Raw genomic sequence first — 27,655 nt, 5'->3', positions numbered from 1 at the left:
TGTTCTCAAAAACCTGATCGTCTTCTAAAAGTGATCTCAGCTAGAGACCTAGCGCATTTCTTTAATTAATAACCTTTCGAATTACAATGTGGGAGAATGAAAAAGTCTTAGGACAGAAAGTACTTTAGGTAATGAAGACAGCCGTTTCAATTAGGAAGCTCCATTGTTTCGTTATAATGATCAAAGTGCAATTTTTTTTTGTAATTTATTCACCAAACTGTAAACAAGCGACAGAAAAGGTGCTGTAAATTAACAGTTTTAACGCTAACTGCTTATTTGACGCTCACATAGTGCATGCAATTAACGTTTTCTATAACCGAATATATACATATATACATATGTACTCGTATACATATATACATGTATATACATATGTATATACACATCCGAGATTCGGTTAAAGCTTTCTTTCTTCGCTTTTGTTGACTGGTCAAATACATTGTGTGCTCTCCAAACAATCAAGCAACGAAAGCTGCATATAATTAGTAATTGTATTTACAATTAGTATATATTAAACAAATCGAATGTCTGCCAGCAGCTGGGAAATCGTAAAATTCGTTATTTATTGCCAGTTTAAAGCGCTAAAAAGTCGATTCGCGCATTTCGACAAGTAAGAGTAATTCTATGTCTAACACTTAGTCGATACTCGTCCATACTAACATTTAATATAACATACGAGATATAAATTAAAACGAAAAAAAACGTTAGCTTCGGCAGCAATACCCTTTATAGCTGCACTCGCAATGGCATAAAAGGGTATAAAAAATCTTCTCCTAGATTTTGATCGATCAGTTTTATGGCAGCTGTATGCTATAGTGGTCCGATCTGAACAATTTCTTCGAAGATTGTAGCGCTGCCTTGGATAATATTCTATGCGGGAAGATATCTCGTCAATTCTAAAAGGGTTCCATGTAAGTTTCCATGTAAGACTTGAGTTGGATAGATCAGTTTGCAAAATTTCAGATCGATATCTAAAAAATTGTGAAACGCAAAGTATATACAAGCGAACAAGACCAAATCGCGCTGATCATTTAAATACAAGTATATTGATACTGAATATTTTCTGTTCAGCGTATAAAAAGAACTAAGTGAAATTGGGTCTATCACTGGAGCTCATTTGCTTCGAAATTATCTTTAAGATAGATAGACAGTAAATTTTAGGTTTTGCACTGCGGCCTATGATCTATTGTGCCCTTCCCTATATCATATATGGCCACCAAGGTCCAGCATCCTGAAAAATTCTGCAAATTGCTAGGCAATTCACAATTAGGTATTCTGGGATTTCCTCTTCCATGGACAAGTGCTTCCGGAGCTTGCAGTGCCCTGCATAGTGAGCGGCAAGGAGGCGGAATTTGTATCAGGGGATTTTGATCATTTCCTTAAACCTTGCCAGGTTTTACCCTCCCAGAAGCAGCTTAGCATGGCGCATTCCTGCTGCCTGCTGCCTATGTTCTCTCCAGATCTCATCTTTTATATTAGCAGCCAGATATGTAGGTAGGGATATTACTGACCCAACTTTGCCTCCAATTTGTAATAGCCGCTTTTTTGTGAAGCTAGTTTAATGGTCTTAAGCCATTCTTAAGTAACTTTTTCATATCAAATTAAATTTTACCTCAGAGGGATGTCGAACCTACGGCCAATAGCTTGATGGTCATGCGCTTAAGGCACTCGGGCGCCAAAATTCATATTTTTATATAAATGTTTCCTATACACACATACAAGTATGTATGAATTTACACACTTTTTATAACAAAAGTTCTTTTTTATTAATTGTTAGCACTTGGAGAAGTTTTATGTTGTTGCAAATAATTAATTGTGCTAATAAATAATTACCCTCTGAGCAATTAAGTTCGAAATATTCAAACTCAACTAAACAACAATAAAAACAATAATTAATTGCGGCTTTTGGTAAATTTCTTAGCACATTTTTTTAGGCTTTCCGGACATCTGGCATCAATTAATGACACCACATGGATGTTAGCACTATTCTATAAATTTATATAAAGGGTATGATTTTAGAAATATCGAACTTTTTGTACTTTGAACAGCCATCGGAGAACATTTAAAATCAGATCGAACCACTATAGCATATAGCTGCCATATAAATTGAACGATCGGATTCAAGTTCTTGTAAGATTTTTTTTTGTTTTAGAGAGGCTATTATAGCTTAGAAAGATTAATAAAAAATTCAAAATTATTAATTAATTAAAAGAAAAATTTTGTACGTATCGTAATAAATCGATCGAATCTATTTTGCCTTATTACCTTATTTTGCCAATAATGTTAGTATTTGTTCCTCGGTAATACTCGTATTTGGTTTATTAATACAGAGCATACTGTGACAAATGGAATTTTATCCAATTTGACCCAAAGTGTTGACAAAAAAAATTAATTTTCATGTATTTTGATGCAAATATCTATTAAGCCTAGGCAGGGATAGCCGCCTTCAGTGCGTTCACCGAATTTTTGATTTTCATTTCGGCTCATTTTTGGTGCATCAAGCGCCAGATTGTTGGACAGGTTCGACGTCATGCTGTACACGCATACTCGCACATGATCCAAATGGCAAATGAATAGGCTCATAGCTTAATAACATTCTGGCACCAAAGATTTTTTGGGAAAGTTTCTAGAGGATTTAACTTAAATTTGGGTATAGTAAATTACTTTGAGCATCAATGTCAAAAAAATGTATATATGTACTTTAAAATCTGACAAAGTTATCCATCACTAAAATTCTATAACTCCAAAAACAACACCCTATATTTATGAGTTGGTAATAGATCTATTAGCAAGTTTTTTTTAAATATATGTACCAGAGTTTCAGCACTCACATAGAGTAAACTTTTTGACTGTGTTTTTATATCACTTTTAGCATTCACCCTTTTTATTTTTATAACCTAAATAGTGTATATTAAGTTTGCCCCGAAATTTCTAACACCCAGAAGAAAACGTCGAGACCCTTTTATAACGACTAGCGCGACAAGCTAAGTTGATTTAGCCATGTCCATCGTTCTGTTCGTCTAAACATACCATGCTTCATCTAGTCCCTTAGTTTTTGAGATACCGTTCTGAAATTTTGCTTTTTCTTCCCAAGCAGCTGTTTACTTTTCGGAACTGCCGATGTCTCACCGCTATAAATGAACACTCTCTTACACCTTATAAAGCTAAAGTTAAGAAAGCCTACAACTTTTGGACTTTAGCCCCAAAATATTGTTTAACTCACCGTTAAATAAATAAGTATATGTTAATACAAGTTTGACAGCTCGCTGCCGTAATTTACTAATTTATTTTGTGTACAGTTATGGGATTCTAAAAATAATGAACCGGTTATGACTTTCGCAATACTGGAAAGCGCAGTTATAAGACCCTACCTCCACTTTTCAATAAGTAATAACCGTTAGGGGTCCTTACATGCTCGCATTTAATTTAAATATGACGCATGATAATTTAAATTTCTTTAAAATTAGCCGGCAGAAACAAGTTCGTTTAAGTAAAAATAACAAAAGAAAAAACAATAATAACGCTCCTCTTTGCATTCTCAAATGTAATTTATGACGCACTTGATAATTTTAGTTTGTCATAAAGATTGATGGGCAGGAAAATTTTACTTGAAACTGTTAAGAGAATGCAACAACAAACTATAAACTAATTGACTTAAATTTAAAATTCTCTAAATATGTTTAAATTTGTTCGTTTGCACGGATCTGTATATAAATACAAGTACTTATTCGGATTTTAAAAGACTTTTTGAGGGCCGAAATAATGGTTTTAGAATCTTTGACCATATGATATAGGATTATACAATAGCCCCAGAACTTATTCTCACTTTAATGCCAACTTAATGCAATTATGAATTGAAAGTATTATAAATAACAGATGTAAAGCTTAGTACTATTAAAAAAATTAAAAATATTTAGAACTCTGAACGTAAATTATCCTCTATGGATATTTTATAGATATATTCGTAAAGTTTATTGGATTCTCTCTCGTTCTCATATCTCTGAATTTTATCTAAAACTTCAAAAATCCCAAAAATTAAGTTTGGTTTGACAACAGAGCTTTTTTAAGATAATAAGGTAAATTACTTACCAACGAACTAGAAGTCATTAAAAAGTAAAAGTAGGAATTGGCAGGCAAAGTTTAGACGAAATTAATACAATTTACTACAGTTTTCTGCAAAACTAGAAATATTATGAATGATACACCATCAGTAATTTAACGGATGGATTTTTATCGTCCGGTTTGAGTGGCAGCTATATGCTATGGAGTTCCGAACTAAGCAATTTGCTCACAAATTGTACCATTCTCTTGGGAAACAATCCATACCGAATGTTGGGAACATACATTGCGAAATAGAAGAATTTTCCATACAAAAATTTGATTATTATCGTTCAGTTTATACACTATAGTGATTCGATATCGGTCGGAACGTTTGAAAATTTTCAGATTGATATCTCAAAAACTGCAGGATAGTTCACTTATACATATACACACAGTCATGTCCGTCTGTCTGTTAAATCGACTCAGTTCGTCACGCTGTTCTTTTATATATTCCCTTAATAGGACCTCCAACGCTTCGGGCTGTTAGAAACTTCGCTGCAAGGTAAATTGAATATAATATGTATTGAACAGGCTATTTCAGTGTATAGAAATGAAATAAATCGTTGATAAAGTGAAGTCAAGTATTGCTACTGTTTACAAAATTATGAAAAATTATAAATTACGTTAATACGCACTTAAGAAAATAAATACGTTTATTTTCTAAAAATTTCTTATCTCTACAACATGTGCGAGTTCAAACTGCAGCCATAATTTACATTTCATGTCATTTAAAAAAATTGAAATTAATTTTTTTAAACAAACTTTAGCTTGGTTCATAAACGGATGTTGTTGTCTTGAGAGCGATGATTTATTCTTAAAAATCTTCAAATAAGACAAGCTGTGATTTTAAATTCACAATACTATTGCAACATAGAATTACACTTAGATCTTCTTGAAAATTTTTTAGACATTTTAATCTCTAACAGAATTGTTAAAGAAGTATGTATATACTTATGTACATATGCATATGGAATATTTAAATGAAAATAACAATTTTTTGAATTTCTTTATAAGTATGATGTATCCGAGATAATTAAATGGCAATTGCATTACACAAAATATTTGTTTTCTGAAGTTATGCTGGAACCAGCATGAAATGTATTTATTTTTCACAATGAATGTACTATAGTTAGTGTGCATACATACGTACATATATGTACATATGTATGTTCTAACACGGTGGTAAAAAATAACTATTTTTTGTAAGCGATCAAAAAAGACAAGAATACGACGAAAATTTCCAAATATGCGAACTATCCTGTATTTTTTTTAATTTTTTGGTTAATAATTCTGAATATATGTACATAATTCAATATTTTTCTTTTTGATTATCGATGAATAATTTTGTATATAAAAATATTGTAATTCTCCGTTATAATAAAAATTATCAAAAAGAGTATTAAAAAATACTAATTTCATTATTTTTCCAATCATATTATAATTTTTTTTTTAATTTTTTTGTTAATAATTTAGTAAATTCAAACAATGTAGGAGCTCTAAAATGTTTTTTTTTAGACTGCAGTACAATTTAGTTTAATTCAAATATATTTTTTTAGACTGCAATACAACTGAGTTGCATTTATTTTTTCATAATTACCAAACCAATGTACGTTTCACTAGTTAACACGTAAAAATAAGTTAATAAATTGCAAAGTTTTAAGAATTATAGTCTTTTCTACATACATTATTTCCACTCAAAGTAAATTATCTTTATGTAAAAAAATTTATACACGCACATGTGCAATAAATAATAAAAACAATTTGTGTTGTAAATAATTAAACGCCTGCACATTAAATCACAATCGCCATAAAAATGTATAGTTAAATATAACTGACGCTAATAAGCTTGAAATATATTTTATTCAAAATAACCGGTAACACAATATTTATTTATCGCTATAACGCCAATTAATCTATGTACCAAAACACTTTTCCACTTACAATTTATTCCAACTTGTCGTCGGCACCTTTCGCAAATGTTTGTTTGTAAATTTGTATGTATTTACATAGGCGAATATATGTATGTACATATGTATGTGCACGCAACCCGTTAGTTCAAAATACGAACTCAAATTGCATGTGATACTTAAAACCCGTTGCTCAATAAATAAAATGAAAAATAATATTTCATGTGCAATCAGGCTATGCAATTACACAAAAAAACAACAATGAGTTGTAATAGAAAAACGGTTTTTTTATTTTATTTTACTTTCAGTTTCTTTTATATTGTTGCCAATTTTGTATTTGATGTGTAACAGAATTTTTTTTATTCTCTTCCAAATTTACACACTGGAAATGCGTTGTAAAACAAGAAATGTAAAATGATGTGTGCGTATTTTTAGCACATTTTCACTATGAGCGAATTTATTTTATTTTATACTGCAATTGCATGCGGGTGCAAGTGCCCACATAAAATAAGCAAAACACAACACTTTGTGACTAGCCACCGGCAATAGGCGATTACGCGTGAGAATACTACCACGATGCTGTGCGTCCGAACAACGTATGCAAACGTAAACAACAGAATGTGTACTGAGTCGGAGTGGCTGCGATAACCGTCACTTTTGATCTCGCTTGGCCGGAACGAATGTGAACAGCGTTATCGACGGAGCGCTGGCATTGTTGTTTTGCTTGTTTCGGCAGCTATTGTTGCTGCTGTAGACATGGCAGTGCAATAGCAATGAACAGTAGTGTTAGGGTTGCCGTTCGAGTGGAAAATTTACATGTTGTAAATAAATATTTGTATTTAAAGATAAAATAATCGCATTTCTTTTTTATTATATAAAGTTTAATATAAAATTTTAATTTATCTATTAAATATCAAATAAACTTTTTTGGAAATTTTAACTTTTTTTATTATCCTTCTTTTCATCTATAAATATTGCCACAAAAAATGTCGAAAAGAGTGCTGAAATGAAATTGTTACTATGATGCCAATAACTACGTTTTATATTTATTAAATTTTTTATTTATTTAAACACTTTAGAAAAAATTTAAAAATATCAAATTTATGTACAGCTGTATTAATTCAGATTTCGAAATCATGTTAGAAAAAGTGGCAACGTTATTCGCTATACTTCGAATCATAATTACTTTTGCATTGTTGTGTTTGGTGAAAATAGTGAAAAGCATTTGAGAGTTTTTACAATTTTTCATTGAAATAAATGTTTAGAAAGTATTAAAGTAGATATTGTTATGACATCAATGGAACCTGCACAGAATAAAACATGGGATTTATCTTTGTACGAGCTGCAACGCAATCCGCAGGAAATCATCACTGACAACACTGAGATTGCAGTCTCTCCTAGAAGTCTGCACAGCGAATTGATGTGTCCTATTTGTTTGGATATGCTAAAAAAGACAATGACAACAAAGGAGTGTTTACATCGTTTCTGTTCAGATTGTATTATCACCGCTTTGCGGTCGGGCAACAAAGAATGTCCCACTTGCCGCAAAAAACTTGTCTCAAAGCGTTCACTGCGGCCGGACCCAAATTTCGATCTTCTAATATCGAAAATTTATCCCAGTCGTGAAGAGTATGAAGCCATACAAGAAAAGGTCATGGCGAAATTTAACCAAACTCAATCTCAGCAAGCATTAGTTAACTCCATAAATGAAGGCATTAAATTGCAATCGCAAAATCGACCACAACGTTTTCGTGCCAAAGGCTGTGGTGGCCGTAATGGCGGCGGTAATGGCAATGGAAATCATAATTCTGCCAATGCGAATAACTCGAATAATGAAAGTGCTACAAATGGCAATGATAGTGATAACAGGGAAAGTGGAAATGCACCACAACCTACAGCAGCTGCACCTTCAACACATTCCAGCACTTCGGCGGCAGCCGCATCAGCGTCTGGCAGTAGTGCCAGCACTAGTCGAATGCAACATGATGACGGTGGCTCTAATCCACCGTCTATGCGTAGTACACCATCACCGGTACCGTCGAACTCGAGCAGTTCGAAACCGAAACGTGCAATGTCTGTTCTGACATCGGAAAGATCTGAGGAGTCGGAATCTGATTCACAGATGGATTGTCGCACCGAGGGCGACTCCAATATTGATACAGAGGGTGAAGGTACCGGTGAGCTTGGCATAAATGATGAAATAGAATTGGTATTTAAACCACATCCGACTGAAATGGCTGGTGATAATCAGCTAATGAAAGCTTTAAAAGAAAACTGCATACGCTATATAAAAACCACAGCCAACGCTACAGGTAAGAATTACAAAATATTTGTTCAATGTACTTTAATTGAAAAATCTAAATTCTGCAGTGGATCATTTGAGCCAGTATTTAGCCATGCGTCTGACTCTGGACTTGGGCGCAGAACTTCCAGAAGCCTATCGTATGCTGAATTTTTGTATTTACATAGCTCCGCAACCCCAGCAACTGGTCATATTGAATGGTAATCAGACGTTACATCAAGTAAATGACAAGTTCTGGAAGGTATCGAAAGTAGTTATTAAATTGCAACGCTAAATCTTAACAAAAGTACTTATTTTTTGCATAACATTTCAGGTTAATAAACCAATGGAGATGTACTATTCATGGAAGAAATCCTAAGTTGCTGCATATTCAAAAGCTTGCACTTATGCTAGGACAAAGGCTTTTGGAAAAAGCGGCATCATATCCGATTTTATTCATTTCAGCATATTGAGTGTATTTTTGGAAAGAAATATAACAAGTGCGTGCCTAAAGCATGAGCCTTGTTTACTAATTTAATACTAAATGTATGATGTAAAACTAAATAAATTATATAACCGGCGTGAGTTGTGTGCAAAAAATTTAATTTATTTTATTTTAAATATCTAAGTGTAAAATTAAGCACATTGAACACCATATTACCTGCTTAACATTTCACAAATAAAGCAGAATATGGCAAAAAATACAATACACATAATACCTATATAGTACGCTATATAATGGACACGTTTTAAAAATATCTAATTGTAACAAAAAATTTGTGTGTTTGTCTTCAATCAACAACATTTAATAGGAATCGCAACTATAAAACGTGATGTTTTTGGTACACTACTTGAGGCAAATAAATATTTTATAATAATTACATATGTTAGGATGTAAGAAAGCAAATGTTTGAGGCAGTTGAGATTTTCTAAAACTTTCGTTGTTTTCGCTTCCGCCTCGTCCCCGTGTTTCAAGTCCATCGCTTCAATTTATTTAATATCGCTTGTTTGTAATTTTTATACTCATCGCTGGCTTCGATTTCGCTACGACAATCTGCTTGAATGCGCTTCAAATCACGTTCTACTTCATGTATGTGTATATCAGGCTTTTGTTCTTCTTCCAGCATCATTATGTACAAATTTAATTTCTTCTCTAAATAGTACTTTAATTCCATTTCGACGAGGGCAGTTAATTGATCATTTGTTAGACAAGTCTCCTTTAAATAGTTATTGCATAATTCATAAATGTCCAAGTAATTTTCGATTTCTCCTTTATCTCCACAACGATCCTGTTCTAAGAACTTGCGGAAAATCTTTGCGGCCCGGGGGTCATTTAAAGTATCTTGTGTACTTAAGCGATAAATACGTCGGACTTCATCCTCCGTCATTTCCGAGCAACCACAAAAGCATTTCAGCAGCCGTACAGCCTATGGGAAAATATTTATAAAACAATAGATTAAACCATTTGTTTTGATTTTTTCTCAATATTTTTATAGCGATGACGTGAGCCTAAAGGGCCGATGTAGTACTTTGTATGCACATATTAAAACGCATTTGTGCACTAACCTTCTGTGTACCAGTTGCCATGTTAAAATGGAATATATTGTAATACTTCTTAAGGAACTTTTAGCAAAATCCAATGTGTCTCACTCTGCGCTGTCCAATGCAAATATAGAATTATTGACCACCTCAAACGTTTATGCACCTTGTATTGTGAACCATATACATTTTATTATTTGAATTTTCTTTCAAAACAATTTTTAAAACTTCGCAATTGATTGCTAAATAACACAATTTACAGAAATAAACAATTACAACGTGCTTTGCTTCAAAATACAATTGATGAACATCATCAACTTTTTATTTTGACAACTCTTTAGCTTTTATTTGCAAATGCAAACATATGACATTCAAATATAAATAACAACAACAAATCATAACAAACGGTGACGGCGGTAAACTGAGTTTGTCCTAATATGGATTTTGTTTGTATATTTCATATATAATACAAGATAATTTCAATTCTTAGTTATAAATAATAAAATAAAAATTAATATTTTCCTACCGGCTTTGATATTTGTTTAATTTAACAACGGTGCTGCCACCCATCAGATGACTTTAATGAGGCTTGGGAGAGAACGTAAAAAATAAAATTAAATGTTATACGTTCTCTGAGCTTGCTCTACAAGATTTAAAATATAATATTAAGATTTTTTCGTTCCTTTACTATTCCGTTCATAAAATATAGAAAAAATATAAGAAAGTAACTAACGAAGGAGAATTTTTTATTTGTTAACAATAATTGATTGTTCCATTGCAAAAGCCGATAAATAAGTGATATCGATAAATTTTTAATCCATCCCTTTAAACTAATTTATGGCAACGCTACTCAAAAGCAGCTGTTTGTAAACAAAAATTCTTGGCTACTTTGGGAAATAGTAGATTGTTTTTAATAAGTTTGAAAAAATAGTGCAAATTTAAGATAATTAAAGTATCTATTGATTGCTATGGCTGCAACTCGTTCACGCCGATCCAATGCCGGCAATAAAATAGCGAAACTTTTGAACGAGGAGGAGGAAGATGAATTCTATAAGACATCCTACGGTGGCTTTCAGGATGAAGAGGAAGACAAAGAATATGTGTTAGTTTGATATAATTAATATTAATTTAACAATTAATATTTATAAAACATTTGCTTCTTAGTCAAAAAGAAGAGGAGGAAGATGTGGTGGACTCCGATTTTAGTATTGATGAAAATGATGAACCCGTATCTGATACAGAAGATGCGCCGGAGAAGAAGCGCAAACGCGGCGGTGTTAACACAAAAGCTTACAAAGTAAATATATTAAAAGATTTTATTTGTGCAAACTTTTAGTCCTTTTCAATTTTAGGAACCCAAACCAGCGGTTAAAAAAGATGTGGCTCCAACGCCGAAAAGAAAACCAGGAAAAATAGTAAGAAGACCGCGACCTAAGTTCACTGTCATAGATTCGGGTCGGAAATCTATACGCGCCTCAACTGCTATTAAAACACAAGCAACCAAAATACGTTTGAAGGAAATGGATGATGCACGCAAGAAAAAGCGACGTGTTAGAAGGGTAGACGATTACATGCCTACACAGGAGGAATTGCTTGAAGAAGCAAAAATAACTGAAGAGGAAAATAAAAAATCACTGGGTAAGATATAAGCAAAACCAAGTTAAATACAAATACTAAACTTTGAAGTAGATCTCTCATTTCTTAATTTATATAAATTGGATTTTATTAAACAACGCATTAATTTTTACAGAGAAGTTTCAAAAAATGGAGCTAGAGAAGAAAAAGACACGCCCCACAAAACGTGTATACACTGGTCCAATGATACGCTATCACTCCATGACCATGCCCGTAGTGCGTAAGCCTACTAGGCTCGCAACTGGCGTTGGCGATGTCGCAGATACATCTGCGAAGTGTGAACGCACTTTTATAACACTCGAAAACGATCTTAATGACAAGGTGTTTCAGTCCGTTTTCAAACCGAAACGTTTGAATAATAATTCCGGTTATTTGTGCCCGATCACTAAGTGCGTACAATTCAGAATTGCTAAATATTTTGTTGTACTAAAAAAAAATATTTTTATACATAGATTACCAGCGCGCTACTTTGACCCCGTCACCCAACAACCGTATTACAGCATGCAAGTTTTTAAGATTTTACGTGAAGCCTATTATTTGCAACTGGAAGAGCGCGGTAATGCAGATAACCCCGATGTGGCCAAATGGTTGGAATGGCGCAAGATTGTGAAAGAAAATCGCGCCAAAGCGGCTGCTAACAAATTGAATCCGAGCACGTAATAGAAAAAGGAGCAGTTTTACTTCATTTAGTTGGCACATTTTAATGGCAATAATTTTAGTTTGGTTATTATGTCAACATTACAATACATTAATACAATTTTTACCTACTAAAATCTATTAAAAAAGTTCAATTTATATAAATTATATTTGCTTGCATTGTACTTGAGAGTACTGTTAACAAATTGTGTATAATTGTGAGTATGATCTCAACGCATCCGACGAAGAACTGCAACAATTTCGTATTTACTATCGAAGACAATACATTTTATGGCTTAGCAGTGTAACTGCTCGAAAGCACGCATCACTCCTCAGTCTGCGTCGGGCTGGACTGTGATTGTTAAATAAGCGTGTCCTCATCGTGTCCCTCGAATACCATTAGCAAAGAGTGCTGCGATGGTGAGCGACCCAATGTCATGCCACCAAGCGAACCATCGGGCGATAGCAAGCCGGTCTGCAAGCTATTGTTATCGCGATAACCGGATGTGGATGAAGTTTGCGATACTGAGTCCCACGATATTTCGCCAATTGTCTTCGGGTGCTCTTCCTGTGATATTTGCGTTACCTAATGTTTAAAGGTGTTAAACTCACAAAAACATATCTCTAAAGAGCTTTACTTACAATACTTGGCGGTTCCATTGGCGTTAGACGGCTACGCCGCAACCTAAACGTTTTACGACTAGACGCTTTTGAGCGTTGCAAACGTGAACGCGTATGATCACCGGAACTATCTTCGGCTGGGCTCTCTGGCGATAGCGGTGTAGTGGAAGTTTCACCAGAGGAATGTCTGAACTCCACCGATGATACGAAACGTAATTTGGGTGGTTGTGCTTTAAATGGCGCCTGTTGCAGTGATTGGGAGTGCGAGAGTTGGGAAACGACATTTGGTGGCAGCGCAGAAGCAATGGTTGCAGAGCTGGTGCCATGATTAGAGCCTGTGGTTACGGTGCCAGTTGCGCCCACCAGTGTTGGCGCAGAACCGGCGGCATTCTCACCGCTCTGACTTTCGCTGGTGTGATGTTCGCGTCCTGTGGAGCTGCTCGACAAAGATTCTCTGGGCGGATGTAGTGTTTGTTGGGAGAGCGTGTCACTGGGTGTACAAATGCCACCGGAGCCACTGCGGGAGTCAATCGGCACGGCAGAGACATGTGAGTGTGTGGCTTGACCGGTGGTGGTACCGGTAAATATGGATATCAGTGAAGGACGTTGCTGCCCTCTATGCGTCTCGCCAGCGCTAGTTGCGGCGGGTGTATCTGTTTTCTTTTGATCCGAGCACTCGCGATCTGCAAAATAAGCGACACTTCAAGTTGTGATCACTCGTATCATAAACATATGCTTACCATAACGCTTTTCCTCGAGTTCATCTCTCAGATCTTTCAGCTCTCGGGCAAGTTCCAGCAAAAGTGCACCCTTTGACTTGATACCGCCTGGAGGTGGTGTGCCGCGTAGGCGTTCTCTTATTAAGAATTGCATATGTCGTTCGTGATCGCCAATTGGTGGTTGTGAAATCTATATTTTTAGAGCATGGGAAGTTAGTAGCAGTAATGGCAAGATATCAATGAGAGTTTTTAGAACTGAACTTACTTTATGCAAAATGAAAGACATCAATGCGATGTACAAGGGAGTCCGGTGTGTGACTACAAATTCGAGGAAACTCCACAAATCCGGCGCCGCTTCATTTCGTCGTCCCAGATCGCGCATTACACGCACAATGCGCGGCCACTCATTCGACAAGCGGTTCTCGAAGCAAATGCATACAATACGTAATGCTAAAAAGGCCGCCTGATAGAGCGATCCGGAGATACGTGCCGGTCGCTTGGCGTCACGACTGCCAGTAAATGTCAACGAACCAGCACGCAAATCGCCACCCACACGATTGGTTTGTATAACTGCTTGCCCAGTGCGGCCGGCCGGCGGGCTCATAGCATTCAGTACAACGGTCAGCAGAAATGAGACATCGGTCATCTTTAGTTCGCCAATATCGGAGACGCCGCGTCCGGAGCACACTTTCAAGCACAGTGGCATAATCAGATGCATTAGAAAACCTTCGGCCTTCTCTTGCGTAGCAAATTCACTGCCACCACATATCTGCACTAACGAGAAACAATCCACGGGGCTGACCACTTGTAGCGCTACCAAACGCACCACTGTCGAACAAAAGAAGGCTGGAGGATTCTGAGACATAAGAGCAGCACCTGCGCTTGATACACCCTCACCAGCGCTCGTACCCTCGTTTACGATCAGATTTTGCACCGTGCTTATGAGCGTCTTCATTTGCTGCCAATGCAACACATACGGATGCCGCACGATGGTCTCATGTATACCCTTAAGCAAACCGGCTGCCGCCTCCCAATCCGTATTACGTCGAATCGAAGGTTTCTTGGAGATTTTCAAAAATACCTTGTCCACGCGTCGCAGTATCGTGATCAATGAGTTGCGCAGTGCATCATTCGACCACTCGGCGCGCGGCAATATGGCTTGCATATAACGCTGTAGACCACGACATGCCATCGATTCGGGGTCGTAAGGTGAGACTTTCAACAGCGAATGCGCAATCTCCGCCAGACGCATGTGACACTTGGCGTCCAGCACTTCGGTTGCTTTGTTGTCGTTCGGCAACTTTTTGGACAATTCCACCAAACGTGTGCTGGACTTGCTAAGGAAATCGCCAACCACTGACAGCAGCACGTCACGTGGACGCCGATACTCCGTGCGTATCATTTCGGAGTCTTCACCCGAGTCGGCGACGTTCTTCGTGCGTGGATCATTTACATATTTCGAGTGTGATTCTTCCTCAAAGTCCAGACCGGGTGAGCAGGGTGGACCGCGACTGCAATTGCGTTGCGACGAACCCTTGTGCTCTGGACTATTGCGATACGGACCATTATAGCTCTTTGCTAAACCCTCACAATTATGCACCATAGTTCGTATGGCGACGGCCAGCTGTAGAATAATGTCACGTTCCGATTTACCCTGTAGCGGTATGTAGCTGGGAGACTGTATTTGTTGTAAATAGCATGGTAGTATAGCCTCCAAAATGATCTGGAATGATAATTTATTAGTAATTTATAGAGTTATAGTAAAATAGAGATCTCAAACCAGCATTTGATAGCCGCGTGTGCTCTCAGCCGAGTAGGAAACCACCATGACACATAATGTAATGCAATCCAGTACGGTGACATCACCATCCTCATCGTGATAGCAAAAGTCAATGGCTTTCAACGGTTTGGGCTCCTTAACCAGCTCAGCTATATTTAATGGATCAGGTGAAGGATCCTCTAAACTCAGCAGCAAATTAAACAAGCAACTTGATTGTACCTGTGAAAGAAAAAAGTGAGTGCATGTTTGGGTCATTCCAATTTTTAGAGGGGAAAAGTTGAACTTTTTTAGGTCTACATGTTCGGTAGTACTATTCAAATACCATGAGGTTTGAGTTTCGAACTCGCAAGCTTACCTTGTGCGCTTCGCCGTAGGTACCGTCCTCGTCTGTGTCGAGTATTGCCGATACCGAACCGAACATTTGCAAAATGAATGGTTTCCGGTTAAGCAAATAGAACTGTTTTACCGCATACTCAATGGTGGTGGTGATCAACTTATTAGTCTGATGCAACGAATAAACTTGCAACAAAGTTGGCATGATCATAAAATAGCCATTCGTCGAAAATATATTCTTAAAATTGAAAGCGGCATTGATGTAGGTGGCCATGACGTAACGCATAATGCAGGAATCCTCCGCATGCAGTATAGCTGCGCCGGAAAGTACATTCAAGAATAGTTGTATGTCGGCAGAGTAGGCGAAATTGCCGGCCATCGCTTCGAACATGCGCGCTATCAAGCGCACCCACATGAATTTGTGCAACACGTCCAGACCCAGCAGCACCTTAATATGGGGAAAACATTAGAAACAACTCTTCTTAATTATTATGCCATATATTGCGCATACCTCGCCATATTCGCCACCCTGATGTAAGTCCAGATCCACTTCGAGCGCTTTGCGTGGAAATGATGGTAGCTTCATGAGCTCCTCGTGTAGAAAGACGACACGTTGTACCACCATATCGACGTTCTTTAAAATGGCCCATGTCAAATGCACCTTACCAATTTCGACGAATTTCTTAGTGAGCTCCTGCTTCTGCAGTGCTAAGAAGGAATCCTCCGGTTTCATGAGTATCAAACGAACTTCGGGATATTGAGAACGCTTGAAGAAGTACAAGTCGCGTATGTACCAGTTGGGGTTGAGAATTTTGTCTGTAAAGTCAAGATTTTTAATGTATGTGGAGGTAATAAGGTAATCATAGAAGAAATAGTTCTGGGTTCTACTTGTATGCTTCAGAGATCATAATCCAATTTTAGGAAAATTGAGTACTGGACCTTCCTGGTATTAATCGTAATAACAATGATATATTATACTAAGTTCTCGATAGTAATAAAAGTATTCTTAAAAATATTGGCTCTTAGACGATTTAACTATCGAAGTCTAAATAGGCCTTTCTGAAACCTACCTAGTTCAACTTATTTGTCGTTGGGGAAAGGTGAGTCAAATCGAACCAACTTTACAGGGATAATACTTCACTGTTCCTCTCTTTGGATTCCGAGGTTGAGTATAGACAACCCAATGACTTATTTACAAAAAATCTAAGGTCTAACTAGAATAGTTTAACGCAGAAAGGTTTCGAGAAGATTCTTTTTAGATGCAACCTTCTTCTTTAGAGTAGTCAGTCAACAAGACTCGGCTGTAGTTGACTCTGTACTCCGAACTCCGGAAGGATTTAGATGTATGAGATATACATAAATAACTTCGGAGGCTCTAATTAGCCCGAAAATGGGATATCAAAGGTAAAATATTTAAGCATTTTCCACAATTTAGATACCCCTGCGACCTGAAGGTTACGTAAAACCGCCTATCGCCGAAATGAAACTCAACTCATGACGTTCTGAAGAGCCAGCCGAAATAATAGCGAGTCATGAACTTACTACTTTTGTAATCTACCAGACAGTAATGATTTAAATTCTTCTCATCCACGGGATAGTAGTCCAAAGCCTCCTTCAGCAATTGACAGAACAGTGTGTCCTCCTGCACTGGGAATTGGGATGGTATATTGCAATCATCATCAGTCGGTCCATGCACGACAATTTTCTTAGCAGCCGGTACATTTGCCGTGAGTAAAATGGATGCATCACACTGCTCCTTGCGTAGAATTTGCTTGAGATCCTTAAACATAATGCCATGCACGCTGTGAACCACCATCCAAAGTACCGAGAGGGCCGAACCGACAAGCTCCTGCTTGTGCTCATTCGATGAACGTACATAGAACATTATATAACCAATGATGGAGTTATACAAAGCGAAGGCGGCTTGTTGCGGCAACCGTGGCACGAAACGTATTAAATGTCGCAGCAATTTAAACATTTGGTCTTGACGATCGCGTGTTAGACGCTCAAATACATAGCGCAAAAAGAGCGCGGACTCTTCGACGAGACAAACCCAAATGGCCTAATGTGACATAAGAGAAAGCAATCGTTAATCCATTCACGTAGTAAGTTAGATTTTCACTCAAACCTGATAGGCGATTTCATAAACGGCGTTGCCATCTGTGCCAATGGCGGCATCATCCAAACAACCCACAATCTGCATAACCGAGGAGCACAGAACCGATGGAAATAGTGAATGGGCATGATGTAAATGTATGCGCGTGCCATCCAAATCCTCTTCACCCTCGTGATCCTCATGCTCCATGCCGGGTTCATGCGAAGCCTGCTGACTGATCGGTATGGTTGTGATGAGGAAGCTATGACGCTCGGCGCGTTGCTTGTCGCGTTGTTGGCGCAAAGCGTTGCGTATAGCTTCCGTCTGTTGCATTTTGCGACTCTTCGTTGCCGTGACCAGCGAACGCTAACAAATACATTCACACCATAGATAGGTTATAATGTGACTGAAAAGAAATTTCTTTACTTACGTGTCGGTCCTGGTTGAGTGTGACATCCATGTCTTTGGTTTGCTGGACAGGCATCCAAGGTGGATCGACGACTGGCAAGCTTTCGATGCCTATTTTTGGTGAAGGTAGCGTGAACTCAATGCCACCCGGCGGTACTTTGAAAGTAAGATCATGTGCATTCTCCTCCATGCGTGGCCAAACGTGAAAACGACTCTTCCATAGCACCAGATATCTATAAAACAAACATATGATATAAATATCTCTATAGCTATATCTTTATATCTTTAGCACATGGTAAAGTAGTGTTTACCGTTGTACAGCGCCGATGCGCACATCGGGATCCTTGCTCTTGAGAGCACGTTGCATTATGTCAAAGGCGAAATTTTGCGCCTTCACTGAACCCATTAAGAAGACAGCAGCGCTCGCTGAAGCAGTATCTTGATTTGAATCGAGCAAGAGCTCCCAAGCGGCAGGCATTGCTTCAATAACCATTTCCTCGGTGAGTATGACAGCACCCTTGAGCATGGTTGCGAACGGATAATGGAATAATGTGCGTATATAGAAGCGTTGATACTTCAGTATGGCCGGTTCATCTTGCTCCTTCTTCTCTTTCTCCTGATGGAAGGCGTCAGCTAGCTTCTCGGCGATCTCTATGTCGGGATCGTCGCTTATGCTGCAAGTAAATGTAGTAATTACAAAATTTTCATTCATCCTTTTGTTTTACTATTTACCGATCGCGGCGTGAGATACTGTCCTTACGTTTCGAAGGAGACGTATGTGTTGAACTCTGCTCGGATACTTTGCGTGTAGAACGCGGTCGTGCTTGATGGGACTTACTAGTGGCGCTTACGGGCGCAGTCGGTTCTACAGTTGGATGTTCGAAATCGAAAGTGAAACCGAACTCCTCGCCATAGATCTGAATTGAAAATTTATTATATTTATTAAAAGTATGTATTGGAGTTTTTATTTACTTTGCGTGTTGCCTTCATCAAGCGCGTGCAGGAGCGCATGTGCCGCTTATAACAATAGGGATGACAATAGCCCTTATGCGAACAATAGTAGTTGTAGCTGGTGATTAGGTCTATGACTGCCTTCAGCCAAGGCATATTTTTGGCCGTGTCATCGGTCTCGTTTGAGTCTGTTGGCGATTCGGGTTGTTGATCATCACTCAGTATGCCAGGAGATTCCTCTCCGCTGACTATACCCTGTTCTGAAGTGTCGCTGCGATCAGAGAGCGATGAAACTTTGCGACGAGACTGTATGGAATCGACGCGTTTGACTAAAAAAAAATGTTGAAGAATTTCAGTAGTCAGGCTTATCACTCTCGAGATCCAATACTTACAATCGGTTTCCAAATCCTTGCCATCCTTCGTGTTACGCCGCAATTTCAATGACCGCCGCTTGAATGAGCCGCCGGTGGTAGTCGCAGTGCCACGACGTAAAAGGAAAGGTCGGACCGCCGAAGCAGCGGGGCGTCGAGCTGAAAATAGCAATTGTAAAAGGTGAATGTAATATCAAAGCTTGAACTACGTAACGTTGCTACCTTCTTCACCTTCTTTTGTGAGTGTGGTGTTGCTACTATTTTCAGACTCATTGTCCGGTTCGTGCAGTACAAAAGATATCTTGCGCTCCGTTTGACCACCTGAAAAGTAAGATAAATAAGAAAGGATTAACATGTATTTGGAATGTGTGACACTTACCAGCTGCATCATTACCGGCGGCTATGGATTGTAAGCTCTGCGCTGACGTTTGTGAGTGACCCATGGAGCTCAATGCCATCGACCAACGACGGTTGGCCTCGCGATAAACCTTTTCCCAGGGAGCATGTTTCTCACGATGCAGTAACTTCGACGCTTTTGGCAGCGTTACATAAGTATCGCGCAGGAATGAAGTGATTTCGAAGAGCAACACGCACGCAATTAATTTTAAAGCGTGTGGACAATCGTTGCCATGCGGATTTACAGAGGCCTCGTCAAGGAAGTCCTCTTCTTCGTCCTGTTGCAGCAATTCACGCTGACGTTCTGGATCGGTCAACGTTGCATTTACCGCTTCGAATTGTAAACGTTCTGTGAAGATGATCTCCTCAAGACGTGCGCCGAGCATCTCGGCCCACTTTTTCAAAGAAAATTTTTTGATTCTCTTGTAGTGCTGGTTTTTTCAATTTATATCGCCTTACCTGATGAAACATTTTGCCCGCTGTGCGCTGTAAAATATGTGTACGCCGCGTGCTAGTCGCTGTGGTCTGATGTTTGGTTTGATTCAGATTGAGGTTGGTGCCCGATGGTCTGTAGCCGCTAATATTGTGTTTCATCCAAGGCGGCCATTGTCCTTTGTTGCATTGATGTACGAAATGCGCACATTCCAGCAGAAAGGTGGCACGTGCAACAAGCGGCCCTTGTGGCTAAAAAGACAAATGGTTAAAGATTAATAATTATTTATGGTTTCAAACACTCACCAAATCCAAAACGGCGGCAATAAGCTGTGGATCGGGAAACGAACCCGGCGCGCAGGTCTCAAGCAAAAACGATAAACGCAGCATACCCATACGTACGGGTTCTAGCGGAATTAATTTTCTCTCCTTCAAAACTACCACTTCCGACTCACGCGGCCCATCACACATATCCGAAGAGCTACGTCGACTATAGTCGGCGGTTTCCTCAATACCGCCCGCCTTCTTCTTACCCTTAACGATACCACCAAAACGATTTAAACGCCGTTCTACACGCCGCTTAGCGCGCTGTATTGAGCGTCCAATGCCGTCACTGGTGCGCCCACGTTGTATCTTCAGCGAGGCGTGGCGTATGAATGTAGAAGTAATTTCCGGATTAAGTGAACCAATTTCCAAATCGATAGATGAAGCCTCCTTCGGTGTGCTGCGAAACCAACGCACCAAACCACTCAAGCGACCAAGCGAATTGCGCTCCGAGCTCGAAGTGGAGTCAGAGAGCAATGCACGCTCGCTGTGACGCGGTGTGAGCGTGGGTCGCACACCTGTGGTGCGACGGCGGAAATTACTCAATGGCGATTGACTGCTCTTGTAATGCTCCTCACACGGCTCCGTTTCCAATAGGCTCTGTAAGGGAACACAATATTGAGTCATGTTCTTAGATCCACATAAAGCTTACCACAGCACAAGCTGATGATGTACTGCGCTTCTTAAGTAAGAGACGACGCTGTGAGCGATTATCATCGTTTGGTATACTCTGAGCCACTTCCGCCTGCGGTATGTGTCTGTAAGGAAAATGTTATATATTTAATAAAATTTCCAAGTCAACACTGCCACTTTACTACCTTATAACACGTGTTGTTTGTGCCACTGGACCCTTCTTATGTGGTCGCGGCGTCACAGCTAATATGCCACTTAGCGCCACCAAACGGAATGGTCCACCATGTGCACCCTTCACATAAGTCACCAACTGTCGTATATCGCTGTAGAGTGGCGAGCTTTCCGTGGACTTGAGATCCTTAGTTGCCTCTACGAAACGTGTCACGAGCGGATTGAAGACAGCTGCAAACACTTGTGATTCCGGACCGCCACTCAAGCCGCCACTGAAATTGGTCGAGTAGCCACCTTGGCCGCCTGATGGGGACGTATCGGTGTTAGCATTTTTAAATCCACCCGTGCGCTTATGTGCTATTATATTCATTTATACATACATACGAGTATACAACGAAGAGATTTGGTGTGTGTACATATTTCTCACAGAGGGAGCGTGATGAACAAAAAACAGCAACAACAACAAGGGATTGGATGGCATTATCCACAAAAAGTCACAACAAAAAGGAAGTCATAGAAAACGTTAAGGAAAAAAGCAACAACATCATTCAACATTCTACTGGCCATGCAAATTCGTCGGGGGAGAGATATCGAGCACGCTTGCACGAAGGGTATAAGTAAAGATTATAGTAAGAGAGTAAGAGTATGTATGTGTTGTTTTGCTTTACTTTTTTCTACGAAATGTTGTTGTGTTGATAAAATCTTTAAATATTTGAGTTTTAGATCATCCAAAAGCGGAATGTATATTTGAGAAAAACTTCACTTATTGAGATATATTAATGTGGTTAAGAAAGAGCTGTGTTTCTTATATCTAATGCATCTTTCGATGTTTGCGGAAAATCTCCGAGCGCATCAGTACATTTATAGTAATGAGACTAATAGTTCGCTAAAACTCATCTAAGCCGAGGAGAATGTAAAAGTTCATCGGAACCGAATAAAATGACAGAATGTAAAATTCTTCAGATCCTACATCAGATATCAAAAGTTTTTCTTCAAAGCTCCTCATATCATCGGAACCGAATAAAATGACAGAATGTAACATTCTTCAGATCCAATATTAGATTTCAAAAGTTTTCCTCAAAAGCTCCTCAAAGCATCGGAACCGAATAAAATGACAGAATGTAAAATTCTTCAGATCCTACATTAGATATCAAAAGCTTTCATAAAAAGCTCATCAAATAATTGGAACCGAATAGAAAATCTTTAAAGTTTCTCTAAAAACTTCTAGGCCCGGCTGAGACGAATGAAATAATCTTTAGATCTGACATCGGATATCATATGTATTCTTAAAAATTCTCAGCCAAAGCGACGAGTAGTCTCTTTAAGTACATTTCTGATATGAAAAGAGTTTCCTAAGACTCCTCAGTGAAGTGAAGGAGAATAGAACATCGTATTCGTACCTTTATGACATCGAAAGTCTTCCGCAAATAAAGAAAGTTTGGTTAAAGTTAAGAACCCTCTTTCGGAGCACTGTCATATTTGAGATTTTGAAAAAATAAAATATAGCAAAGAATATTTCGGAGGAATGGGCTTAGTCTGACTAAAGATCAAAGGTGTGGGATGTACAGTAAAAAAATGATTTACTCCTTCCGATTCGGAAAAACCATAGAAGTATTTCAGTGCTTTAATTTCGTCCGAAAAATATGAATAATTTTCTAAGACAGCTCTTTTCTGACCACTACTTAAGGTAATTAAATATAAAGTGATTAAAACATGCATCTAAAGCTATTTTAGGAGCTAGTAAGATCAAGAAAAACTCACTCAGCGGCGACAACAATGAGCTCGGGTCCACGCAAAATGCCACAAACGCGTGAAAAAAGTCCACCAATTCTTGCAAGTCGGACGTTTTTACCATCTGCTGCAGGTAACGCTTGGTGCGTTGGCTGGCTTGGCGTAGTATGCGCGAAAGTATCTTTTGGCACTGGCTGCGCAGGAAATCTGCCGGCGGACCGCGTGCCCCTGTGACAACGAAAATATTATATATATGTTGCATTATTTCATAAAATATTTGGTCCCACCATCATTGCAGCCATTGTGACAGCCCAAAATGAGTAGCGCACGCTTTACAATACCCATCGATATCTCGTGCGCATGCTCGCCCAACTTCAGCACGCCCATTTCCAGTAGCAATTCGCAAATATTAAGACCCGCCTCCAGTACACGCTGCGAACAAATGGACATGTCACGCTTGAAGATATTATAAACCGCCAACAAAACAATTTCATAATCTATGCCACCATCGCGTGTTATGTAGAACGAGCTGCCAGGCGCTTCCGACTCTACGCCAGTATAATCGATGTGCGAGTCGGTGTGCGAACGTAGCATTTGACCGCGGAAGCGACCGGTTGTGACACCAGCGCCAGCAATACCGCCACCGCTGCCACTGGTGCCGCCCGCCACACCACTAATGCTGCCACCATTGCTCAGTGCGTCCAACTGTGAGTCGATGGAGCCCTGCTTGGGGGAAGTGTAGAAAAAGAAAAGTGATTGATTGCATGGGCAAGTAGATATTTTATTTAGTACATGTATGCTAACCAATTAGGTTTGCGGAAAACATACTCTTACACGAATTTCCGGCGTTAACTCACCTGGCGTTTGAGATAATCTGGCGACGGTGTGGGCGTGTGCTCCGTGACGGTGATTATGGGATTGCGCGGATAGAAGGCCGTACGTGGTCCGGTTGACTGGGAGGGACGCATCGCTTTCGGTGGCTCTACGTACCTGTAAAATCTGGTAATTTTGAACAAATGCAAAATGAGCGCAATTAGTTGTGATGACGTGATGTGCGGCAGTGCGGCGGCGATAACTGCATAAAAGCCCATTCAATTTGGAACTAAATATGGCTATGGGTATGTATGAGTGAGGGTGAGCAAACAGGTGGTTAACGACTAAAATATGGTCTACAGTTTTTTTGCGGGCTAAAAAGCTGTGATTTAAAGCGCAAATAAGGGTAAACGACTGCTAAAAGCCAACAAAATTAATATAAGCTATTTTAGAATGTTGGCAAAATAACGGTGAATATATATGAAAAACAGTAACACTTAAAGTGCTGAGAATTTTTTTTAATGAGTTAGTTGATTGAGTTTTAGAAAGATGACAGAGCATTGTTCTTATACCCAACACTAATCGGAGTATGGTAGCCAATTTTGTAAGAAAGTCTTCTATACTTTACTTCTAACAGTAAATAAACAACATTGAATATATATTTCAGAGCCTAAAGAGAGATAACTTCAAGAATAACCGACCCCTACTATATATTCTGAGTCGTTCCCACGACAGTTGGGTCTATGTAAACGGAACGCACCCGGAACTCGGCAGAGTTCTGCCGCTACAACAACATATGTTTTGTGTCTTTACGCCGCTACATTTGAATTCCGTCTCCACGAAAAACTTTTACCGTGGTTTAAAATAATGCTGAACTCTCGAAAATACCGGAAAGCACTTCTATGAGTCATTTAATAAGGAAAGGAATGGAACGAAAAAGTGTTTATGCGATTTCCTAAACTCTATGTGACTTCATAGTACTGAATGTAGAATAAAAAAACACTTCGTTCAGACTACAGATGTAGAATAATGTCTGCGGTCTCATTAAATTCACTAGTCGAGACTTTAGTTCAGCCTACCCCAGGTTAGGTAAACCAGCCAGACGAATGGGTCTCGTGAAGAACTGTGATAAGAATATCTTTGAATATGAAAACGATAATTCAACTTAGGATGACTCTAATCAACTAGTTTTTGTACGGAGTAGGCAATTGAGTTGTAAAGTCTAGTAGTAGTAAGATAGTGCTGAAACAGTAACAATGTATGGTGGGAAATTACTTATTTCGTATTAAAACATCGTACACAGAAGCCTCTACGAAATCCAATTGAATTCAGTCTTCTTTGAATAGGATCATCTAATGAGCACTCACTGGATTTGAAAGTACTCAATTTATGAAAGCTTTCGACGTATTTAAAAAGGCGTATCATTTAATCTTGAATATAATTCGACAAAGGGTACTTTGACAACTCAGAAGGAGCCTCTAATGGGAAAAAGATTTTATAACTGACCTAAAGTCAAATGAAGTAACTGGCTATAGTGAAGGCGATATGTGAAATGGTATCTTTGTAATATTACTGTAGTTGCAGTAGAACTTTAGAAATCACAAGATGCTTGTTAGGGATTCTTTCATTTATGATCAGAACCTTGCCGTTAGCCAACAAATGAAAGGATGTTGACGCACTCCGAACGACTAATGGGTTTTATAACATACATTCGCCATTTCCTGCTAAGGGTTGCAAGCTATTATAAAAGAATTCCATCCGCAAACCCCTATATATATATCAAAATATTTCCGAACCGGGTTGATCCATTAGGTGATAGGATTATGAAGGTTAGGGGTAGCGGGAGAGGCTCTTGAAGCTAAAATTCTGACGAACATCTTTTGATCTGATCTATATAGACATACATACAAATGATATACAGCAATATGAATAGTTCTAAAACAAGTATAATTCTCATTTCCAGGTTGTAATCTTACCCGGAAGTCAGTAATATTTAAACTAAGATCTATAGATAATTATATTTATAAGGATATTACATCTATACGAAGCGTTCTAATATAAATGTGATTTTCACTTCCAATCCGGAGCTCAGTAATTTTATCATAGTTAAAGTAACGCTTTCCAACAGTTATTCGGGTTGCATATTTTCGAAATTAATTCAAGTGTTGGGTATAACATATTCGAAAACTTCCGAACATTTTGTGCTTTATGAAATGTCGTTCTACAGAAAAAATCTACAGTGAATTTCAGAAAATAGTAATATTATTTGGAACTTTTAAAAAGCAAACCCAAACATAATGTAAAATAATGTAAAATAACGTCACTGTTTAGAGAGGACTCACCCGCTATCAAGAAGACAGCTTTGGATATTTTAAGGTTGAGAGAAGAGTGCAAAGTTTTAGTAAGAAATAGTAATAAAACGGTTTTGGATTTACATAGAACTACGTATTTATTTGTTGTTGTTTGGTGAGTTTTGTGTTTAGAAAGTGCCACTTGTGGTTTGTCGATTGCGGGTATACTACTGAGCGCAAAAAATAGTAAGACTCTACAATTTAAATTTTGTTCGAAAACCCATTCGACGAAATAGTTTTCTAGGTTGGTATGACTGTGAGTGGCATCTGTGCCAAATCTCACATCAAAATAATCATTAGTGTTTAGTATATGCTTGCCTTTCTGATATATATAAAGTGCATTCGTCGATTTTTACGATGAGTGAAATTATTCAACAAAGAAGTTCCATTAAATTTTGTGTGTGGAATAAAATTTCTGGTGCCGAAACGTTCAGAATGTGGGAAAAGACCTTCGGTGATGATTGTTTATTGCGAGCAAGTGTTTTTGATTGGTAAAAATTACTCAAAGAGGGTCGAGAACATTTTGACGTCGAACCATGTTTCAGAACGACCATCAAGATTAACTGATTATCAGGACGTCAATAAAATAAAGGAGTCGGTGCTTGAGAGTCGACAACTAGCAGTCAGAGATCTTACTGGCATCGTTAAAATATCGAAGGGATCAGTAAAAACCATTTTGAAAGAACATTTTGGCCTAAGAAAAGTGAAAGCATGATTGGTTCCAAAATCAATCAATTCTTTCAAAAAAATGCGTCGCGTTAAACACTGGGAAATAGTATTTTCCGACTACCAGGATGTCATGAAACGTAGTATTATTGGGCTAAGCTTACGACTCGGAAATAGACGTTCAATCGGCCGAATATCGTGGCAAAGGTGAGCCGAAGCCGAAAAAAACACGTCAAAACAGGCCAAAATCAAGGTTATATTGACAGTTTTCTTCGATTATCGAAGTGTGGTGCACTCAGAGTTTCTTCCGATCGACCAAACTGTCAACAAGGAATACTATGTATTTCAGTGTTATGCGTCATTTGCGCGAAGCTATTCGTAAAAGGAGACCGTAATTATGAGCCGACAACTTTTGGATTTTACACCACAATAATGCATCGTCGCATACTGCTTTGATTTTTCGGGAGTTTTTCGCCAAATTTTCAATCAATATCGTGCCGCAACCATCGTATTCGCCTGACTTATGACTTCTGGCTCAAATGACCGCTTCTGGAAAACCGTTTTGAGTCAATTAAAGACTTTAAACGTGAATCGCTACGCGCTTTGAATGCTTTTCTTGAAATTGACCTTAACTACTGTTTCGAGGATTTGAAAAAACGTTGGCAGAAGTGTATTGGGGACAGAGGGGATTACTTTGAGGGGACGACATATATTTGGCAGAATAAATTAAGAATTTTATGTTTTTGAACAAAATCTTAATA

At 38.5% G+C, this 27,655-nt stretch overlaps 5 protein-coding genes across 21 annotated transcripts in view; 2 read left to right on the top strand and 3 right to left on the bottom strand.

Moving 5' to 3' along the window:
• The window catches only part of LOC120776897 (aminopeptidase N), a 56,139-nt gene extending 49,888 nt beyond the window's left edge, over positions 1-6,251 (bottom strand). Inside the window, exon 1 of the mRNA XM_040107965.1 lies at positions 6,043-6,251. The gene's annotated coding sequence lies outside the window, so the exon portion shown is untranslated. The remainder of the gene's footprint in view (positions 1-6,042) is intronic.
• A 948-nt stretch (positions 6,252-7,199) lies between these two features.
• LOC120782374 (E3 ubiquitin-protein ligase RING1) lies at positions 7,200-8,889 on the top strand. Of its 2 annotated transcripts, none has more exons than XM_040114615.1 (3): positions 7,200-8,320; positions 8,379-8,551; positions 8,624-8,889. In XM_040114615.1, exons 1-3 carry the CDS (start codon positions 7,297-7,299, stop codon positions 8,666-8,668), a joined length of 1,242 nt encoding a protein of 413 aa, XP_039970549.1. In that variant the 5' UTR covers positions 7,200-7,296; the 3' UTR covers positions 8,669-8,889. The 2 variants fall into 2 exon arrangements, with proteins under 2 accessions (XP_039970549.1, XP_039970548.1); XM_040114614.1 differs by having other exon boundaries at positions 8,379-8,560.
• Positions 8,876-10,149, bottom strand: LOC120782375. The gene is made up of 2 exons (XM_040114616.1): positions 9,856-10,149; positions 8,876-9,716 (listed from the first exon to the last, which is right to left on the bottom strand). The coding sequence occupies exons 1-2, from the start codon at positions 9,874-9,876 to the stop codon at positions 9,261-9,263; spliced, it is 477 nt and encodes a 158-aa protein (XP_039970550.1). The 5' UTR covers positions 9,877-10,149; the 3' UTR covers positions 8,876-9,260.
• A 553-nt stretch (positions 10,150-10,702) lies between these two features.
• Positions 10,703-12,269, top strand: LOC120766950 (vacuolar protein sorting-associated protein 72 homolog). The gene is made up of 5 exons (XM_040092730.1): positions 10,703-10,930; positions 10,993-11,125; positions 11,181-11,466; positions 11,579-11,852; positions 11,916-12,269. The coding sequence occupies exons 1-5, from the start codon at positions 10,797-10,799 to the stop codon at positions 12,121-12,123; spliced, it is 1,035 nt and encodes a 344-aa protein (XP_039948664.1). The 5' UTR covers positions 10,703-10,796; the 3' UTR covers positions 12,124-12,269.
• Positions 12,139-27,655, bottom strand: part of LOC120766946 (protein unc-80 homolog) — a 54,566-nt gene continuing 39,049 nt past the window's right edge. For 2 of the 16 annotated variants that reach the window (XM_040092695.1, XM_040092706.1), the window contains exons 13-36: positions 26,220-26,237; positions 23,922-24,063; positions 23,352-23,790; positions 23,095-23,292; positions 21,348-21,690; positions 21,182-21,287; positions 20,512-21,129; positions 20,233-20,457; positions 19,757-20,168; positions 19,600-19,698; positions 19,399-19,536; positions 19,028-19,335; positions 18,788-18,972; positions 18,367-18,729; positions 18,078-18,288; positions 17,681-18,013; positions 17,095-17,614; positions 16,064-16,368; positions 15,575-16,000; positions 15,220-15,438; positions 13,705-15,162; positions 13,461-13,629; positions 12,742-13,403; positions 12,461-12,685 (exon numbers count right to left, since the gene is read on the bottom strand). In XM_040092695.1, the coding sequence (XP_039948629.1) occupies positions 12,461-12,685; positions 12,742-13,403; positions 13,461-13,629; positions 13,705-15,162; positions 15,220-15,438; positions 15,575-16,000; positions 16,064-16,368; positions 17,095-17,614; positions 17,681-18,013; positions 18,078-18,288; positions 18,367-18,729; positions 18,788-18,972; positions 19,028-19,335; positions 19,399-19,536; positions 19,600-19,698; positions 19,757-20,168; positions 20,233-20,457; positions 20,512-21,129; positions 21,182-21,287; positions 21,348-21,690; positions 23,095-23,292; positions 23,352-23,790; positions 23,922-24,063; positions 26,220-26,237 (8,122 nt within the window). Of the gene's footprint in view, positions 12,686-12,741; positions 13,404-13,460; positions 13,630-13,704; positions 15,163-15,219; positions 15,439-15,574; positions 16,001-16,063; positions 16,369-17,094; positions 17,615-17,680; positions 18,014-18,077; positions 18,289-18,366; positions 18,730-18,787; positions 18,973-19,027; positions 19,336-19,398; positions 19,537-19,599; positions 19,699-19,756; positions 20,169-20,232; positions 20,458-20,511; positions 21,130-21,181; positions 21,288-21,347; positions 21,691-23,094; positions 23,293-23,351; positions 23,791-23,921; positions 24,064-26,219; positions 26,238-27,655 lie in introns of all 16 variants that reach the window. The other 14 variants (XM_040092698.1, XM_040092708.1, XM_040092700.1 and 11 more) reach the window with 11 other exon arrangements.

This window comes from Bactrocera tryoni, chromosome 1 (assembly GCF_016617805.1).
Source record: "Bactrocera tryoni isolate S06 chromosome 1, CSIRO_BtryS06_freeze2, whole genome shotgun sequence".
Lineage (NCBI taxonomy): Eukaryota > Metazoa > Arthropoda > Insecta > Diptera > Tephritidae > Bactrocera > Bactrocera tryoni.
The sequence above is the reverse complement of the archived record's forward strand: the minus strand, read 5'-3'. Positions and strand labels throughout refer to the sequence as shown.

Excerpts from the sequence above, each read along its gene's own strand:
- LOC120782374 (XM_040114614.1), top strand. The coding sequence starts at position 7,297 with ATGACATCAATGGAACCTGCACAGAATAAAACATGGGATTTATCTTTG. Across the intron at positions 8,321-8,378 it reads AACCACAGCCAACGCTACAG|TGGATCATTTGAGCCAGTAT; the intron begins GTAAGAATTACA and ends TAAATTCTGCAG. Across the intron at positions 8,561-8,623 it reads AGTTCTGGAAGGTATCGAAA|GTTAATAAACCAATGGAGAT; the intron begins GTAGTTATTAAA and ends ATAACATTTCAG.
- LOC120782375 (XM_040114616.1), bottom strand. The coding sequence starts at position 9,876 with ATGGCAACTGGTACACAGAAG. Across the intron at positions 9,717-9,855 it reads TGGCAACTGGTACACAGAAG|GCTGTACGGCTGCTGAAATG; the intron begins GTTAGTGCACAA and ends ATTTTCCCATAG.
- LOC120766950 (XM_040092730.1), top strand. The coding sequence starts at position 10,797 with ATGGCTGCAACTCGTTCACGCCGATCCAATGCCGGCAATAAAATAGCG. Across the intron at positions 10,931-10,992 it reads GAGGAAGACAAAGAATATGT|TCAAAAAGAAGAGGAGGAAG; the intron begins GTTAGTTTGATA and ends TTTGCTTCTTAG. Across the intron at positions 11,126-11,180 it reads TTAACACAAAAGCTTACAAA|GAACCCAAACCAGCGGTTAA; the intron begins GTAAATATATTA and ends TTTCAATTTTAG.